The sequence below is a fragment of the Papio anubis genome, chromosome 6 (genome assembly GCF_008728515.1).
Source record: "Papio anubis isolate 15944 chromosome 6, Panubis1.0, whole genome shotgun sequence".
NCBI classification, from domain to species: domain Eukaryota; kingdom Metazoa; phylum Chordata; class Mammalia; order Primates; family Cercopithecidae; genus Papio; species Papio anubis.
Genome location: NC_044981.1, coordinates 130,313,010 through 130,331,348, shown reverse-complemented (window position 1 = coordinate 130,331,348; position 18,339 = coordinate 130,313,010). Strand labels below are relative to the sequence as shown.

The 18,339-nt window shown below is 36.7% G+C and overlaps 2 protein-coding genes across 2 annotated transcripts; both read left to right on the top strand.

Moving 5' to 3' along the window:
- The first annotated feature begins 8,662 nt into the window (after positions 1-8,662).
- Positions 8,663-13,027, top strand: TAAR9 (trace amine associated receptor 9). Its single transcript, XM_003919651.4, is given in 2 exon segments — positions 8,663-11,753; positions 11,756-13,027. Coding segments are annotated over 2 exon segments (1,044 nt in total). The 5' UTR covers positions 8,663-11,533; the 3' UTR covers positions 12,580-13,027.
- Positions 13,028-13,889: 862 nt separating this feature from the next.
- On the top strand, positions 13,890-17,953 carry TAAR8 (trace amine associated receptor 8). Its single transcript, XM_017957491.3, is given in 5 exon segments — positions 13,890-13,909; positions 16,671-16,731; positions 16,733-17,403; positions 17,405-17,422; positions 17,424-17,953. Coding segments are annotated over 5 exon segments (1,050 nt in total). The 3' UTR covers positions 17,704-17,953.
- The last annotated feature ends 386 nt before the right edge of the window (positions 17,954-18,339 follow it).

Below are 18,339 nucleotides of genomic sequence, written 5' to 3'. Positions count from 1 at the left end.
GGAAATATTATTGGTTTTTGTATAACATCCTTGTATTCTGTGACCTTACTAAATGAATGTATTAGTTTTATGAGCTTTTTGTGTATTCTTTAGAATTTCTACATAGACAGTTGTTCTGTGAAAGGGTATATATAAAAAGTGACCCCCAAATGCCAAAGAAGGCAAGAAACCAAAAAAGGAGGCAGACAAACCTAGTTCATTGATATTGAGTGACTTATTAGAGGGAACTTACAGACAGCAGCATGGTCTTGGGTGGCCACAAGACAAATAGATCTCTGCACTGCAACCCTCGAGATCCAGGGCATATATCTTGAGGGAAAAGTATATGTGCTCTGGAAGGAATATGTAGGTGGCTATGAGCATCAGGGCCTAAGATTTCTGTAACAGCATCAAGGGAGGTTTTGGAGAAAAACTTACAATAAATAGGCATTTCTAAATAAAAAGTAATACATCAGCAAGACATTTTGGCAGCATTCCTGGACTTGGGGTTAGTCAGAAGTCGCATGGCAGAGTAGCATTTAAAATAAAGTCACTCTTTTCCCCACAAAAACAAATATAATCTGTGAATATAGTTTTATTTTTTTCTTATTCTGTATGCATTTTATTTCTTTTTCTTGCTCTGTCAAACTAATTAGAACTTCCATTATGACACTGAATAGTACTAATAAGAGAGGTCATCCATGCTGGGTTTCTGATCTTAGGAGGAAAGCATTCAGTTTCTCACTACTAAGCAGGATGAACAGCATGATGTTTGCTGTAGATTTTTTAAGATTTCTTTTCCTAGATTAAAGATGTTTTCTTCTACTTCTAGTTTGCTGAGAATTTTAATCATTAATTAATGCTAAGTTTTGTCAAATGCTTTTTCTCCACCTATTGATTACATACTTTTACTTTTTAGTCTGTTAATATAGTAAAGAGATAGTAATTGATTTTCAAATATTGAGCCAGCCTTGCATTCCTAGGATTAATCCCACTTGGTGGTGATATATTATTCTTATTATACATTGCTGGATTTTATGTGCTAACATATTGTTGAAAATGCTTGTATTTGTATTTTTGAGGGCTATTGTCTGTAGTTTTTGCTTGTTTTTCACTTGTAATGTTTTTGCCTGGTTTCAGCATCATGGCAATGCTGATCTCATGTAAGTGGAATGTGTCCCCTCCTTTTCTATTTTCTGAAAAAGATTTTGTAGGATTGGTATTATTTTGTCCTTAAATATCAGTAGGATTCACCAGTGAAACCACAAGGGCCTTACTTTGTATGTTTTTAAAGATTTTTAACTATACAGCACATTCATTAGATGTAGGACCATTCAATTGCTCTATCTCTTCTTGAGTGAGTTTCGGTAGTTTGTTTCTTTTAAGAGGTTTGCCTATTTCATCTAAGTTGTTGAATTTATATATATAGGGCTGTTTGTAGCGTTCCCCATTCTCTCTTTGATGTCTCAGTATTAGTAATAATATTCTTTCTTCTGTTTCTGATACTGTAATTTGCATCTTCTCTCTTTTTTTCTCTTGGCCTGGAAACAGGTTTATTAATACTATTGATTTTTTTAAGCTTTTGGTTCCATTGATTTTTTCCCATTATTTTTTGGTTTTCAATTTTATTTATTTTTGTCCTAATATTTATTTCCTTCCTTCTACTTGCTTTAAGTTTAATTTGTTCCTTTTTTTCTCTTGTTTCTTAAGCTGGAAGCTTAAGTTACTGACTTGAGATTTTTCTTCTTTTCTTATATAAGCATTTACTGCTATATATTTTCATTTAAGTACTGCTTTAGCTGCATCACACACATTTTGATATCTTGTATTTTTTACTTTCATTTAATTCAAAATATTTTTTAGATAACCCTTAAGACACCCTCTTTGACCCATGGTGATTTTTAAAAACGTATTATTTAATTTTCCAAATATTTGAAGTGTTTAAGATAATTTTATTTTATTAATATTTAGTGTATTTTTATGGTCAGAAAACAACTTTGTATGATTTCTATTCTTTTAAATTTATTACGTTTTGTTTGATGGTCAGAAAATCATTACACCTGACTCTGAGTGGATCAAAGATGACAGACAGGGCCCAACTGGGGGCAAGTTTGAACCTTGCCAGTTTGATATTTGGTACTAGGCAGAGTGGCTAATGTCTATGTTTTGCCACATGTATTTTACTCTGGCCAGAATGGAAAACATTAATTCGGTTCCCCCATGCAATCCCTCATGTGGCGTCATACAAAATTGAGAGGCTTCTGCCTGTGGGTCCATGAAACCAAAAAAGATGATTTTCCTTTGTATTGCAGTTTGACCCCCAGGACTGTGGTGAAGCCAGCAGGGTCACTAGCGCCGCTCAAGGAAAGGGAACCCAGAAACGTGGCATGCAAACAAAAATGGTAAGGATTTCTTAGCAATCAGACTTCTGGCCTCTCTGTTTCTTTGCAAACCAGTTGTAGGAATGGTAAAAAAAAAATCACTGTCTCCTCTGCAAAGTTTTAATTAATAAGAAAAAGGATTCATGAGGGTAGTCTTAAGCTGTAGTGAATCTGGTGTACTTTGTGCTAAGAATTTGTCTTTCTGTGTTGTTCTGTCATAAAAAGAGGTCCTTAGGATAGACTGCGGGCCTAGGACCCCCATAGGCTCACTGTTCAAGCCAGCCCGGCAAACTGGTCAGGTACGCACTTTGCTGCAGGTGCCTGAAACAAAAAAAAAAAAACTCATTGAGATTTCCCTCCCATCTTGTTTTACATCCTTGGGAGCTTCACCCTGTAACTACATGGTGGTACTTTCTCTTGGTCTCTGCCATTCAGGAAACAGGAATTTTGGGGTTCATATCATAGTTAGTTCTAAAAATTATCTTAATCAGTTAAAATTATCTTAATCACTTTTGCAAGCTCAGAAGTGACTGCTTTCAGCTCCTTCTGGGAAAAGCAATGGAAACTGCCCAATGCTGTAGCTTGGTGCCTCAGGCTTTATCTTTTCACAGTGGTGGCCAGGGCTCAATTCCTGGTTTAGGGAATGAGTCCTTTCTGGTTCATTATCTCTGTGACTTTTGCCATTTATTGATTCTCTTCCTCTTTATGAACAACTTCTGACTTCCCATCTTGAATTTTCCTTTCTCTGAGCACGTGGGGGGTTACCTTTGGTAAGTTCAAAAGTCAGAAATATTTTTTGTTTGTTCTGGCTAGAGTCTGGCAATAAGATATTTGGTTACAAGTCAGCTTCATTAAAAGCAGATATTCAAGCTATAGGTATATTTGAAAGGCCTTCATGGTTTTTTTTCTATTCTTGGATCTTGGTTTTTTTAGAAAAACTTTTTTTTTTTAATTTCTTTTCAGTCATTTGAATTGTTTTACTTTATTTGTCTCCTTGCCATGCTTGATGCACACACGAGAGGACCTAAGATAACTTCAGAAAGCCTGGGACTCCTTGGGGAAAACAGGAAGTGCCACACAACTGTTTTGGGAAAAATCTCTGTTTTCCTCATGAAACCCCAGGAATTAAAGCTAAATGCTAAATGTACTTTTGGGGATAGTTAATGGCACTTATGGGGCAATACATGGCTCTTTGCACATTTGGATCAGAGAAGCATGCTCTTGGCCACCTAGAAGATATGGCTATGTCCCCATTCACCTCACCCCCACTGAGAGATGACTCCCATGGGACGTGGGTTGATTCCCTCTTTTTTGGGTGTGGGGAAGGATCCAGGATCTGGTATAAAAACAAGACCCTTAATTTTGGGGGATCTCTTTTGCCTTCAGGATGTGCCTGCTTATGAGATCCTAGAAACTCTGTCTTCCTAGCCCTGCTTTTCCGAGGACTCCACTCTGAAGCCAGTAATCCAATTAAGAAACTTGAAAACTGGCAAATGAAAAATCTTACCAATACTGCATCTTCTGTTTTTCTGTGTATTTATATGTGTTGTGTGTGTGACATTCATAAATAAAAGAGCTCGGGTTAATTGGCTTAACAATAATAAGCACTTAAATCAAATTTTTTTTTCAGAAAAATAAAACTGCAATGTCTTTTACTTTACGTGACTGTAGTAAGCTTTGGGAAATAAACAGTTTTAAAGACTGTTGGTAAAATAAAGATAGTTGGTCTAAATTAGGCAGGTCAGATATTAGGTTTGCTAAATTCTTTAAGGTAATAAACTGCTTCTTTAACTTTTGAAAGTTGTTCAACTTACCTGCTTTGGAGCCATTAGATTCCAGGTAAGGTCTGGAGATATGTGGAGTTAGCCAAGCCCCTGGCTATGCTAACAAACAGTCAGACTTATCTGTCTTGGGCCCTGGGCTTCACACCTAGTACATCATTAAAATCCACTTACTTAGCAGGTTTTTCACCAGAAATAAAAATCACTAAGAGTTAACATTGCAACATGTAATTAAGACACTGAAAAAACAATTTTACATGCAAAAATTGTAAAAAAAAATTTTACAAGCAGGTGAAATGTGCTTTTGACGAAAGATAATAAGAAAGTATGGGAATGTGTGTGTTTTCTTTTTGTTGTTTGTTATTGTTTGCCTAGATTAAAGGGCTAATGGATTGTTTTAAGTTACAAAGCATAAAGCTGAAGGTTTGAGCAAGTTGTGGAAAGTTTGTGAAAAATTAATCTTGTAAAAGAAATTCTGTGTGTGAACATATTGGCTAAATTTAAAGGGGTATTATTCAGTTTTTCCATAAATTGAACATTGCAATAAAAGCACAACAGGGTTCTCTTAGAGCACTGATCTCTTTAACAAAAATTTATAAAGGATTATTAAAGGTTTATGAGAATCTCACCTTACGGTCAAACTGATTAAAATAGGATAGATTTGTCTATAAGATGCTATTAAAAATTGGGGTTGACACTAATAGTACACTAATGCAAAGGTGAAATTTGGCTTTCTCTCTTGAACAAGATTTTCGTAGAATATTAAAGAATGATGAAAGATTTTTTTTGCCTTTTGAATAAACCACAGAAAAAAGAAGGAAAAAAAAGAGACAGATTGTTTGGAAAGTTAAGTCTTCCCTCTATCAATGAGTAAATGTTTTTGCCTTTTTAAAAATTTCAGGTAACCATTTTGACTAAATGAAAGACCTGTGGTGGCCTGGAATTCTGTTTTATAATAGCAAGTGTTTTAAAGTTTTAACATGTTTGACATGCTTCATAAAATCAAATTTCAGTTTCAAAATGATCTTTCCTGACCTCTAACTTTGGGATGCAACAGAGGGCCCCTGAAGCATCCCCAAAGAGAGGTAAACAGGATTATTTGACATGTTAAGTTACATGAGAAGCATTGTCAAAATAAAAGATAATGTTTAATCCTCTTTAGGTTACATTTTAGTGAATGTTATTAATACATGTTCCAAGCTGAATGGAATGTCTAAAATTCTAATACATCCAAGTATATGCTATCAAACATAGTTATGGTTAAGTTATTTCAGGCCACAGAAATAACCAAATTTCTTTGTCAATTGTGTCTTTAACTATGACTATTCACTTATTTCCACAGTTAATTGCTTAACACTGATGCAGTATCTGGAAACTTCACAAGCATGGAAAAAATCCTAGAATATGGTGTCTTTTAGGAGGATAATGAAGTGATGGAAAGGACCAAAAGCACCTTTGAATACAGGTTTTATTTATTTATTTATTATTTATTTTTTCGAGACGGAGTCTTGCTCTGTTGCTCAGACTGGAATGCAGTGGCATGATCTCAGCTCACTGCAACCTCCACCTCCTGGGTTCTGCAGGGAAGGGAGAGAGTAGAGAGTAGCCATACGTTAAACTATTTGGTGTGGGGATAATTTTAAAATAGACATTTCCCTTTTGGGCATTTACCTGTTTAGCCTTGGCGTCCCCTCGTTTGATCAACCCAGTACTGTTCAGATTGACCGCTAAGGGGCAGCAGAGTATGGGAAAATAAGAGGGCCATGAACAAGAATGACGTTATCTTAAAAATAGTTCAGCAATAAAGAAATGCCAAGAAATAATGAGTAATATGTCACAATCCCCTTTATATTTTTACCTACAACTTTAAAAATTTTATTTTCAATCACCATAATTTATAATATGGTTAAGTAAATTATTTCTAAATTATGAATAAACTTTCCTCAAAAATTAGTATTTGAAAATACTTTTTAAAAGAAATTAAGAAAACTATCATGACTTAATATTTCTTCTGATACTGATCAAGAAGTGGACTTTTTTTAAGTTATTGGAAAAAAACATTATATCATTTGAACTCTGTTAAGAATATTAATTAGATTTTGGTCTAGAAAGAATCTAATAATAGAAATTTCAGACCATTACTATATGATATGGTTTGCCTGTGTCTCCACCCAAATCTCATCTTGAATTGCAGCTCCCATAATCCCCATGTGTCATGGGAGGGACCCAATGGGAAGTAATTGAATCATCGGGGACAGGACTTTGCTGTGCTGTTCTCATGACAGTGAATAAGTCTCATGAGATCTGATGGTTTTATAAAGAGAAGTTCCCCTGCACAGGGTCTCTCTTGCCTGCTACCATGTAACACATCCCTTTGCTCTTCCTTCAGCTTCTACCATGATTGTGAGGCTTCCTCAGCCATGTAGAACTGTGAGTCCATTAAACTTCTTTCCTTTATAAATTAACCAGTCTTGGATATGTCTTTATTAGCAGCACGAGAACAGACTAATGCATTATATCTAACTAGTTCCATAAGTCATAAAGTAAAATACAGCATTTTGAACAATTTTGTTCAGGCTGTAGTGCAGGATAGTAATTATTTGACTTGCATGTGACATGAGAAAAGCAATTTCATTACTTCACAATGATATTTGGTAGATACCTGACACACAGTAGATTTATAATAAATAACCATTTCTTTAACTCTTAGTTCCCTGGGTGATTAATTGTGACATATAAGATGATGGCCCCCAAATAAATCTCTCTAGTCTTTTGAGCTCTACACAGATCTATCCATCTGTTTATTGGACAGTTCCCAATAGGATTGTTCAAAGGCATCTCAACATCAAGACATGCCAACTGGAAATCTCCTCCCCTTCCACCCTCTACCCATGCTTTTTCCTCTACCAGCTTATATAGGCCAGAATGTAAGAAATCATCCTGGAATTTTCATTTTTTCTCATCCACAACATCAAATCCATTTTCAGATTGTTTTAGGCAGAAACTTAATTTATTATAAAGGTTTCAGGAAGACCCCATAATTTACAGGAAGACATAAGAACCAGGCTCAGAGAGGAATCAGGTGAACATTCCACCACTGAATGATCTGCTTAGAAAGCCACCGCAGAAATTTGCAATCTTAGCTGAACCCTGTCACCATCCCCATGGAACAGTATCACTGCAGGTGCTGGGAAGAATCTCTTACTCCCACTCTATTTGTGTCACATCTTCAGTTTCTGAGTGGCTGTGGGAACAAGAATGACTTTACTTTAAATGCTAATCTGCTGACTAACCCCCAGTCTGGGAATGCCACCAAAATGTCTAGTTGATGTCTAGAAATGCCTGGTCATTGTAGGTTTCCTCTAAAGAAATCCGAGATGCTGCTGAAGAAATCATAGACATGATGCTCACAATCACCTGTAGGTTTCTTCCAGAACACATATACCTTTCCCCCAAGATAGAAGCCCTGGATCTGGGAGGTTGCAGTATGGAAATCTATTTGTCTTGCAGCTGCCTAAGACGTTGCTTCTGTCTATAAGTTCCCCCAATAAAATATTGACAAACTGAATTTGTCTGCCTCCTTCTTTGATTTCTTGGCTCCTTTGGCATTTGGGAGTCACTTTGGCGTATATGGTCCTTTCATGGACGCATGTGCATGCATGCATCTTGTAGACACTGGGGAGTCATGGTGCATGGAGAGGGCCAATAGCATAACTTGGGCCCTGATTTCGCCTCTCTTGATATTCCTCACCAATAGGAAGAGTATTTGAATATTAGGCAATCAAATTAATATGTATCCCCTACAATTCACACACTTTAGCTCCCTCTACTTACATCTAAATGGTTTTCTCTTTCTGTTTATGTAATAATTCCTTATATAACCCCAAACACATTCATCTCTTACCCAAGTGGCAACTCAGTTGTCCCAGTTACTGCTTCAGCTTCAAGTTCATGACTTCTGGGTGGCATATGTTCCTACTCTAGTCCTCTTAAAATCCTCTCTCGATAATTAATAACTTATTGACTAAATTATACAGTTACATGCCAATACACGTTGAGCATCTAAAATCCAAAAATTTGAAATACAGAATTTCAAATCTGAAACTTTCTGAGCATCAGCGTGGCACTTAAAGGAAATGCTCATTGGAGTATTTCAGGTTTTGAATTTTCAGATTTGGGATGCTTAATACATAAGTACTAGTGTTTCAGATTTGGGTTTTTTGTTTTTGGTTTTTTTGCTGGTTTTTTTTTTGGATTTTGGAGTACTTGCATTGTACTTATTTTTATTTATTTATTTTATTTTATTTTATTTTATTTTATTTTATTTTATTTTATTTTATTTTGAGACAGAGTCTTGCTCTGTTGCCCAGGCTGGAGTGCAGTGGTGCAATCTTGGCTCACTGCAAGCTCCACCTCCTGGGTTCACGCCATTCTCCTGCCTCAGTCTCCTGAGTAGCTGGGACTACAGGCACCCGCCACCATGCCTGGCTTTTTTTTTTTTTTGGATTTTTAGAAGAGATGGGGTTTCACCGTGTTAGCCAGGATGGTCTCAATCTCCTGACCTCATGATCCACCCGCCTCGGCCTCCCAACTGTCTTGCCCTTTAGTCTCCTTTATTCTGGAGAAGTTCTTTAGGCTTTTACAACGTTAACATTTTTGAAGAATATAACCTCAGTCCCCACCGCTCTCCACCCTTTTAAAAATAAGATGTTTCTCAACTTGGGTTTTTCTGAAATTTCTTCGTGATTAAATCCAGGTTATGCACTCCAGACTAGAATACCGTGTACATCATATTTTGTGCTTCTCACAGTATCTTATCCAGAGGCATACCCCGCCATCTGCCCTTCATTGGGGATATTAATTTTGATCATCTTGTCAGGGTCTTGTTTGATGTCTCCACTATGTAGCTACTATTTTTTCTTTTGCAGGTAATAAGCAATTTCTTGGAAACATTTTAAACCATATAAATACTACCTGATTCTCATAAAACTCTACTCCTCCTCAATTTAGCATCTAGTGATGATTCTTGCCTAAGTCAATATTAGTGTGATGTTTCCAAAACAATGTTTCAAATTTATACTCTCTTCATAGGTACCAGTTGGCACTTTGCATTCTATTGTAAGAAAGAGTTTTCATTTATTATCTATCTATCTATCTATTTATCTATCAATCAGTCATTTTATCTATATCTGATTAGTGTGGCCTAATTCTTTTTCAATGGTTTATACTTTTTATTCCCCATAGTTATATAAGGACCCAAATTGTCCCACATTCAGTCAATAGGAGCTCATTTATGCTAGCAACATCGTTCTTATGAAATACTCCAACATTAAAAAAAATCCTCCTTAATTTTTGGCATCAAAATGTGTTCCAGTTTCCTCCTGTACTTCCTTCCCTGTCCCATATGGGAATGAACCATTTCTTTGAATAAGAAAGAAGCACCAGTTGCTCTTACTGGTTAAAAGTATTAAACACCAAGATGTGGGTCTTAGGGGTGCTCCTTGCTACTCAAGTGTCTTTGCTTCCAGGAATGGGCAAGTTTTAAGACACTCTACAAGACTGAAGGCTACTATTTTAGGGCTCAAGTATTAAAAAGTGAGGAAAGTGGTCACTATCTTTTTGCACAATAGCAGCCTTAATTTGGTACTAGTGAAGTGGGGATTTTTAAAGTTTAGGAAAATAGCATTCTTTAAATAGACATTCAGAATCTCAGGCAGGGCACCATGGATGTGGCAGTGGTGAAATTTGTTTAGCCATTCTGAGAGTAAAGCAAGAGGTGTGGTGGACCTTATCAGGAGACCTGGGGAAGAAGAGAACATGGGGGTATGGAATGTGATTTTATTGGGTAGACTGATCTGTGTGCACATAGATGCACCCTTCTGAGGAATCCTAGGAGTAACCAGGAGACATTTTGCAAGGAGGAGATTAAGTCTTGTACCATCAAACTAGTGAGGGCTCTGGTAAGAATGAACTGGGAAATAAAAGTAAAAATAAATTGATTTAAAACTCATAGATCAGTGAAGCCAGAAAATACTAGAGAAACCTGAAAATACCTGGGCACACACCTGTACACACAGAAACACACACACACAAATACACACACACAAAATTTAAAATTCACAGACTAGTGAAGCCTATTACCTAAAAACTGTAGCTATATAGAGAAAAGATATACACACTTATGTGTACACATGTAACCTTTTCTAGGAATCTACACTTTCAACAGAGCCCAGACCCATGGCATAGGGTTAATGCCAATAAAAGTAGTTCAGTCTCTAGCTCACAGATGAAGATTCAGATGCAAGGTTGCACTTATTCATGGTTAAATGAAGTAAAACTATTCACTGTTGTTAGGTGAACCCTTTAAACCTTCTTAAGACCATATGCCTCGGTATACCAACAAACTCATACACCTAGAGAAACCAAGTTAGTCTCTATTTGTGCCTTAGATGACTCAGCATGAATCTATTCTTCAAGGATATGGCTTATCCAAAAACATCCCTCTCTGGTCCACCCCAGTTTTTGTCCATTCTTCTGTGATAGGTTAAAACTACACCATTTTTCTAAGGATGGGAAGGTGAGATGTTAGGTGAGTTATTGGTATTTTAATAAATCATTAATTTTAGATACCTAACACTGCCTATTAGCCTGGAAAATACTTTTACACTGACTAATATCAATTCAATAAGATTGGTTCTCTAAATCATCTCAAGCTGTCTGAATCATGAAAGAATATAAAAAGAAAAAAACCCCACAAATTCTGAAGACATAACTAGTAGAAGAAATGTATTCCTAAAGTAAGTTTAAAGCTATTATGAGGAAACTTTTCCTCAGTCTTCACACTCTATACTATAGGGATTTTGAAGGCATAGTTTGAAGGAGATGTAATTTACCTCTACCTTCATGAATAAATGAAGAACAGTTTGTCATTAATGCTAAAGTGCTGCTCAGGGGAGATAATGTAATAAAGCTCAGCTTTGACAGCCAAATTACTTCTCAACTGTGGTGATTACAGACGAGATTTTTCAGAAGGTAAAGTAACACACAAGAAAAGATTTTTTTTTAATGGTTAGCAAATTATATCTATATATCTCATTGGACTAAGTGTATTGCCAGCCATTTATTTAGGAGTATATTTGACTATATTTTTAATGGCTTTCTGCAACACATTCCCACTCTAAATATATTAAAATGTGAATGTGGGAACACTTTTTAGAAAGGTCAAGAGGTTACAGTTAATATGGAAAAATATTGGTAGAAAAATCACAAACTTTTATCAGTTTAACTGGAGATTTTTTCCCCCCTCCTAGAAGTCTTTGAAATTGCTGCCTTTAAAAAAATTTTTTGAAAGCAGGAATTTGAGAACTTTAAAATAGTTCAAACAAGAAAGCAATGGTGAACAATTTCTCCCAAGCTGAGCCTGTGGAGCTGTGTCCCGAGAACGTGAACGGATCCTGCATTAAAACTCCTTACTCACCAGATCCTCGAGCTATCCTCTATGCTGTCCTTGGTTTTGGGGCTGTGCTGGCAGTGTTAGGAAACTTACTGGTCATGATTGCTATCCTCCACTTCAAACAACTGCACACACCTACAAACTTTCTGATCACGTCGCTGGCTGTGCTGACTTCTTGGAGGGAGTCACTGTGATGCCCTTCAGCACAGTGAGGTCTGTGGAGAGCTGTTGGTACTTTGGGGACAGTTACTGTAAATTCCATACATGTTTTGACACATCCTTCTGTTTTGCTTCTTTATTTCATTTATGCTGTATCTCTGGTGATAGATACATTGCTGTTAGTGATCCTCTGAGCTATCCAACCAAGTTTACTGTGTCAGTTTCAGGGATATGCATTGTTCTTTCCTGGTTCTTTTCTGTCACATACAGCTTTTCAATCTTTTACACGGGGGCCAACGAAGAAGGATTTGAGGAATTAGTAGTTGCTCTCACCTGTGTAAGAGGTTGTCAGGCTCCACTGAATCAAAACTGGGTCCTACTTTGCTTTCTTCTATTTTTTATACCAACTGTCGCCATGGTGTTTATATACAGTAAGACATTTTTGGTGGCCAAGCATCAGGCTAGAAAGATAGAAAGTACAACCAGCCAAGCTCTGTCCTCCTCAGAGAGTTACAAGGAAAGAGTAGCAAAAAGAGAGAGAAAGGCTGCCAGAACCTTGGGAATTGCTATGGCAGCATTTCTTGTCTCTTGGCTACCATACGTCATTGATGCAGTGATTGATGCTTATATGAATTTTATAACTCCTCCTTATGTTTATGAGATTTTAGTTTGGTGTGTTTATTATAATTCAGCTATGAACCTCTTGATACATGCTTTCTTTTACCCATGGTTTCAGAAGGCAATAAAACTTATTGTAAGCGGCAAGGTCTTAAGGAGTGATTTGTCAACAACTAATTTATTTTCTGAAGAAGTAGAGACAGATTAAAAACATTACTGTGGAGACCTCAAAACTAACTTGAAATTAAGGTCAAGTGCAAAAACAAACACTTGGACATAGAGAGGCAAGCATGACCATCTGCCAAGTTGGAGGATGATACGTTCAATAGTTGTTCTAAAGCATTTGTTGTCTTCATGTATTTTGACATATTTTAGATTTAGTGATAGGTGAATAAGATCTGTCTAATCTTTTCCATTTAGCATTCTTTTGTGGTTAGAAGAAAGTGGTTCCCTACTTTCTTCTCTGAGATTCCTACTTGTATCTTCAAATATTTTCAAGTTTTGTAGTTTCTCCTACACTAATGATCAGTGTTCAGCTGTCAAAAATACACAAAGGGGAAAATAAAGCTCCTGCTTTACTTACAAGTTAGATTCTCTGAGGACAAAAATCTTTAATGTATATCTTTCTTGAGAAGAAGACACGGGATTATAAATTCTTGAAACTTTATTTTAATGTAAAAAGACTTATAGAGAGCTGGAATGTAGAACTTTCTAGTGCTCGGAGATCATCTGAAAAACGCTTGAGCGCTTTTATTTTCTGAACCCTGGCAGTTCTTTCTGCTCATTTTACAAAGACTGTGTTAGCAAAGAAAACGTTTAATGATTATGTGAATACACACTACATCTTACTTTTGGAGAATATAATTTATTATTGTGGAATAAGCATGTGAACAAAAAGATGGCTTCTGTAGTTCTTTTTTTTAGTAATTTTAAATAAAATAATAATTTTTAAAAGCCAATTCAAATGAGCAATTTTTCACTTTTGAGTCCTTACTTTGTACCAGATATTGTATTTGACATTGAAATTGTATAAAGCTGAGTAATCCAAATATAGCCAAGCATTGTTTCAAAATAGCAAATACCCAAATTGGTATTATACACTCTAGGAACAGCTTCAGTTTTCCCATCTGATTATACATTTCTCAATCAATAGAAATTTTAATTCTTTTAAATTAAAAGTATACATTGAGTGTTTCCAGATACAGTCAAAATTTGAAAAAACAAATAATAAAATGGTTTGCCTTTCAAATCCCTGAATCACAGCCTGAAATCTTTGTTTAGGTAGCTGATTTTCCCAGACAATTCTGTAATAGGTTTGTTTTATAAAATGAAAAGAAAAAGTAAGTGAGTAAATAGAGCTACACAAATATTACGTGTCATACATTTTGTAGATGAACCAGTTTGGAAATACTTTACACAAGATTAAGCTGTTTCATATTTGTGTGTTAATACCTTTCAAAAAGATCAGAGAATATTTCAGAGGAAAGCAAATTAAAGGTAAAAGAGGACAAAAGGAAGATGCAAGTGTTCGTAGCAGGGTACCTATTTGTGGTTCAGATAATACTGTTAAGGAACGGCTTTATTGATCAACTTTCAAATGCTCACAGTTAAGGTCCCATATTCTCCTTCTTTAAAAAGGAGCTCAGAACTCGAGAGTCAGGTAATGTCTTAATAGAAATGTGAGTTCCTTTCTTCAATTGCAAGTGTGAACTTACATTGACACATAAAAAATAAGGAACACAGTTTGGGAGCACTTTAAAAATATATCCCATTCCATTTACTTGTACTATGTAGAGTGTAATTTTAGATGAACTGGTTTCAGAAATAAATACTGTACAGTTATATTTCCAAGATCGAATCCACATCATAGTGGAGAATACACTTCCAATCTCCTCTTTCTTGCTTATTTTCTTTTCCTCTTCTTGTGGTGCTTAAAAAGGAAGTCTTTTGATCAAAAATTTATTTTCCCCAAAACTAACTAGACTGTTAATGCAACACCACTCCTCTCTTCTACACATCATTTATTTATACAAATAAGCGATAAACTTCTTCACAAGCTGCATACCAAGTTGCTGCAGGGCCGTGGATATATTTGAAACAAGACACACTGAGGGTGGAAGTAGGCTTCACTCGGGAAGACCATCTGCAAGTAAAATCTGACTTTGGAACATGCTGCTGAGCTTCTCAATCCTGGAGCACTGTGGTTCCAAATTGTCTGCTTCAGCCAATGGGAGGTTGCAGAACTATTGCAAAGAGGTAATTAATCCACTTATGTCCCACGTAGAGGCTATATAAATACTATGTCTCTTATGTATATGTACTATTATAAATAATACATGTTTATTTTTTATTGATAAAATACATATTTATTTAACGTCATTGCTGAATTTATAGTAACTTTTGTCCACATGTATTTTTCTCAATTATCTGATACTAAAAGGACAACTACTACATTATGTGAAGCTCTTCGTATTTTTAAAAAATATTAAACTACAAGGCTACAGTAACCAAAACAGCATGGTACTGGTACCAAAACAGAGATATAGACCAATGGAACAGAACAGAGGCCTCAGAAAAAACACCACACATCTCCAACCATCTGATCTTTGACAAACCTGAGAGAAACAAGAAATGGGGAAAGGATTCCCTATTTAATAAATGGTGCTGGGAAAATTGGCTAGCCATAAGTAGAAAGCTGAAACTGGATCCTTTCCTTACTCCTTATACGAAAATTAATTCAAGATGGATTAGAGACTTAAATGTTAGACTATTAGGGTTTCATGCCCATAGTTGCTGTCTTGAATTTCTGTCTTTGAAGTGTGTGTGTTGTTAAGTGAAGGGACAACGGAGTGTGTGCTGGGTGCTTTGAACCTCAGACCACCAGTAGTCTTGCATTACACCTGTCCCTTCTTCCCTGGGATGGGTATTCAGCCTCATGTTCCCGTGCCCCATGGCACCTTGGGCTCCATCTAGTCTCCTCCTACCTGCTCTGACCAGGGACCACTGCCATCCTCTTTTCACCCCTGCAGAGGACAGGATGCATCACAGGGAGAGTTGCAGTCAGGCACATCCTCCACTGTCTCAGGGCTAGGCATAGACTGTTGTCCCCATCTCTGGCTGGCAGAGTCATAGCACGTTTGATGAGCTCCTCAACAGGGCCAAGCCCCTCATCACCTCCAATCCAGGTATCAAGTGCTTTCTGGTGTGCAGGTTGTGATCCCTTGGGGGTCATCGGTCTACCTTTAGTTGAGGTAGCAGGCCTGTCAGAAGGGCAGATGCCTGGCTCAGCTTCTTGCCCCCATCCTGACTATGGCATATTGGTTCGGCAGCTGGTAGGAGGGGAAATCTGGCAGTGGGTGGGCCACGTGCAAGCTGAGTTGCAAGGCAGGGCATGCAGACACCTGTGAGAGTCCTCACTTGCCCTGCAAATACCTCTTTGTCCAAGGACATTACATAGCAGATATTGAATGCTATGACAGGCCAAGAAAGACCACAAAAGAAAGGTGAAAGCTTTCTATTTCGGTACCTTTAATGACATTTTTGTCCATATTTTTGAACAAGCGTCTCTGCATTTTATTTTGTGCTGGATGCTGCAAATGATACAGACAGTCTTGTAAATAAGGAATAGATAATATTATTGTCAAATGCTGGGTTAGGCTATTTCAGGACAGTTGAATTTAAAGAAATCTCATGGTTATGAAAATCATAAGTGTTTCTACCAAGTTGCAGAGCACAGAGAAACAGTTCTCCTATGGTAGGAGAACTTATTAATTATAATTATCAAAAGTGGGATTCATTTCATGATTCACATCTTACACTGTGGGGATTCCTTGTGAAGAATTTATAATGGGTACGATGGATTGGCTGGTTTTCTAAAATGTCCTAGGAGATGGAAGCTTATTAAAAGGTGACTTCTCAAATATGTAATTATGTTATACAAGATCATCCTTTGAAAAGAAGAGATTCACATGTGTGTAAAACTAGGTATTTAAATTACATTTCTTCAATTATTTGGTTAATGTGATTACTGGGCTGATGAAAATTCATAGTAGATTTGCTTGAGGTTAGCTACGAGGTTTAGACATAGTGACAGAAATAATTATGAGATTAAAGACAGAATTATGTTTTATGTTTTGAAATTTAATTTCTCTTGATAATTAAAATTAAAAAAGAATATAATATGAAACAATATTTGTAAGTACTCACATATGCAGTTTGTTTGTTTTTGTTTTAATTTTCAGAATTCAAAATTATAATTCCCTATCACAAGGAAGGACAGAAATAGCAAACAACAAACAGCAGAACCGTGACCAGCAATTTTTCCCAACCTGTTGTGCAGCTCTGCTGTGGGGATGTGAATTGGATCTTGTATTAAAACTCCCTATTCTCCTGGGTCCTGGGTGATTCTGTACACGATGTTTAGTTTTGGGTCTTTGCTGGCTGTATTTGGAAATCTCTTAGTAATGACTTCTGTTCTTCATTTTAAGCAACTGCAGTCTCCAACCAATTTTCTCATTGCCTCTCTGGCCTGTGCTGACTTCTTGGTAGGTGTGACTGTGATACCCTTCAGCATGGTCAGGACCGTAGAGAGCTGCTAGTATTTTGGAGCCAAATTTTGTGCTCTTCACAGTTGCTGTGATGTGGCATTTTGTTACTCTTCTGTTCTCCACTTGTGCTTCATCTACATCGACAGATACATTGCCATTACTGACCCCCTGGTCTATCCTACCAAGTTCACCATGTCTGTGTCCGGAATTTGTGTCAGCGTGTCCTGGATTCTGCCTCTCACGTATACCAGTGCTGTATTCTACACAGGTGCCAATGATGATGGACTGGAGGAATTAGTAAGTGCTCTCAGCTGTGTAGGTGGCTGTCAAATTGTTGTAAGTCAAGGCTGGGTGTTGATAGATTTTCTGTTATTCTTCATACCTACCCTTGTTATGATAATTATTTACAGTAAGATTTTTCTTATAGCTAAACAACAAGCTATAAAAATTGAAACTACTAGTAGCAAAGTAGAATCATCCTCAGAGTTACAAAATCAGAGTGGCCAAGAGAGAGGAAAGCAGCTAAAACCCTGGGGGTCATGGTAATAGCATTTATTATTTCATGGTTACCATATACAATTGATATATTAATTGATGCCTTTATGGGCTTCCTGACCCCTGCCTATATCTATGAAATTTGCTGTCAGGGTGCTTATTATAACTCAGTCATGAATCCTTTGATTTATGCTTTATTTTATCCTTGGTTTAGGAAAGCCATAAAACTTATTTTAAGCGGGGATGTTTTAAAGGCTAGTTCATCAACCATTAGTTTATTTTCAGAATAAGTCTAAGCACTAAGTTGAGAAAATTAAAAATATTTTCAAAATTATGAATTTATGAGGAAATTAAATATAATAAATAAATAAAACTTTTCAAAATTGGAGAAATATATCACTTTTCAAATTAACCAGGAAAAAGATCACAGGAAGATTAAACTATTGTAAAGATATTTACTACATTAAATAATAAATGATAAAGTGGTTCACACATGTCACCTGTCTCTATGTTTTGTACACATCCTTGCCACATGCACTTGTTTTTTCCGATTTACAGAATTCTGAATCGCATTTTTGGATGTGACATTTTGAATCTTTTTTTTAAAATGCTCAACTTACTTTCATTTATTTTCAAGTGGCCATTCTTTTTTTTTTTTTTTTTTTTTTGAGATGGAGTTTTGCTCTTGTTGCCCAGGTGGGAGTGCAGGGGTGTGATCTCAGCTCACTGCGACCTCCGCCTCCCGGGTTCAAGCGATTCTCCTGCCTCAGCCTCCCGAGTAGCTGGGATTACAGGCACATGCCACCACACCCGGCTCCTTTTTGTATTTTTTAGTAGAGACAGAGTTTCACCATGTTGGCCAGGCTGGTCTCAAACTCCTGACTTCAGGTGATCTGCCTGCCTCCGCCTCCCGAAGTGCTGGAATT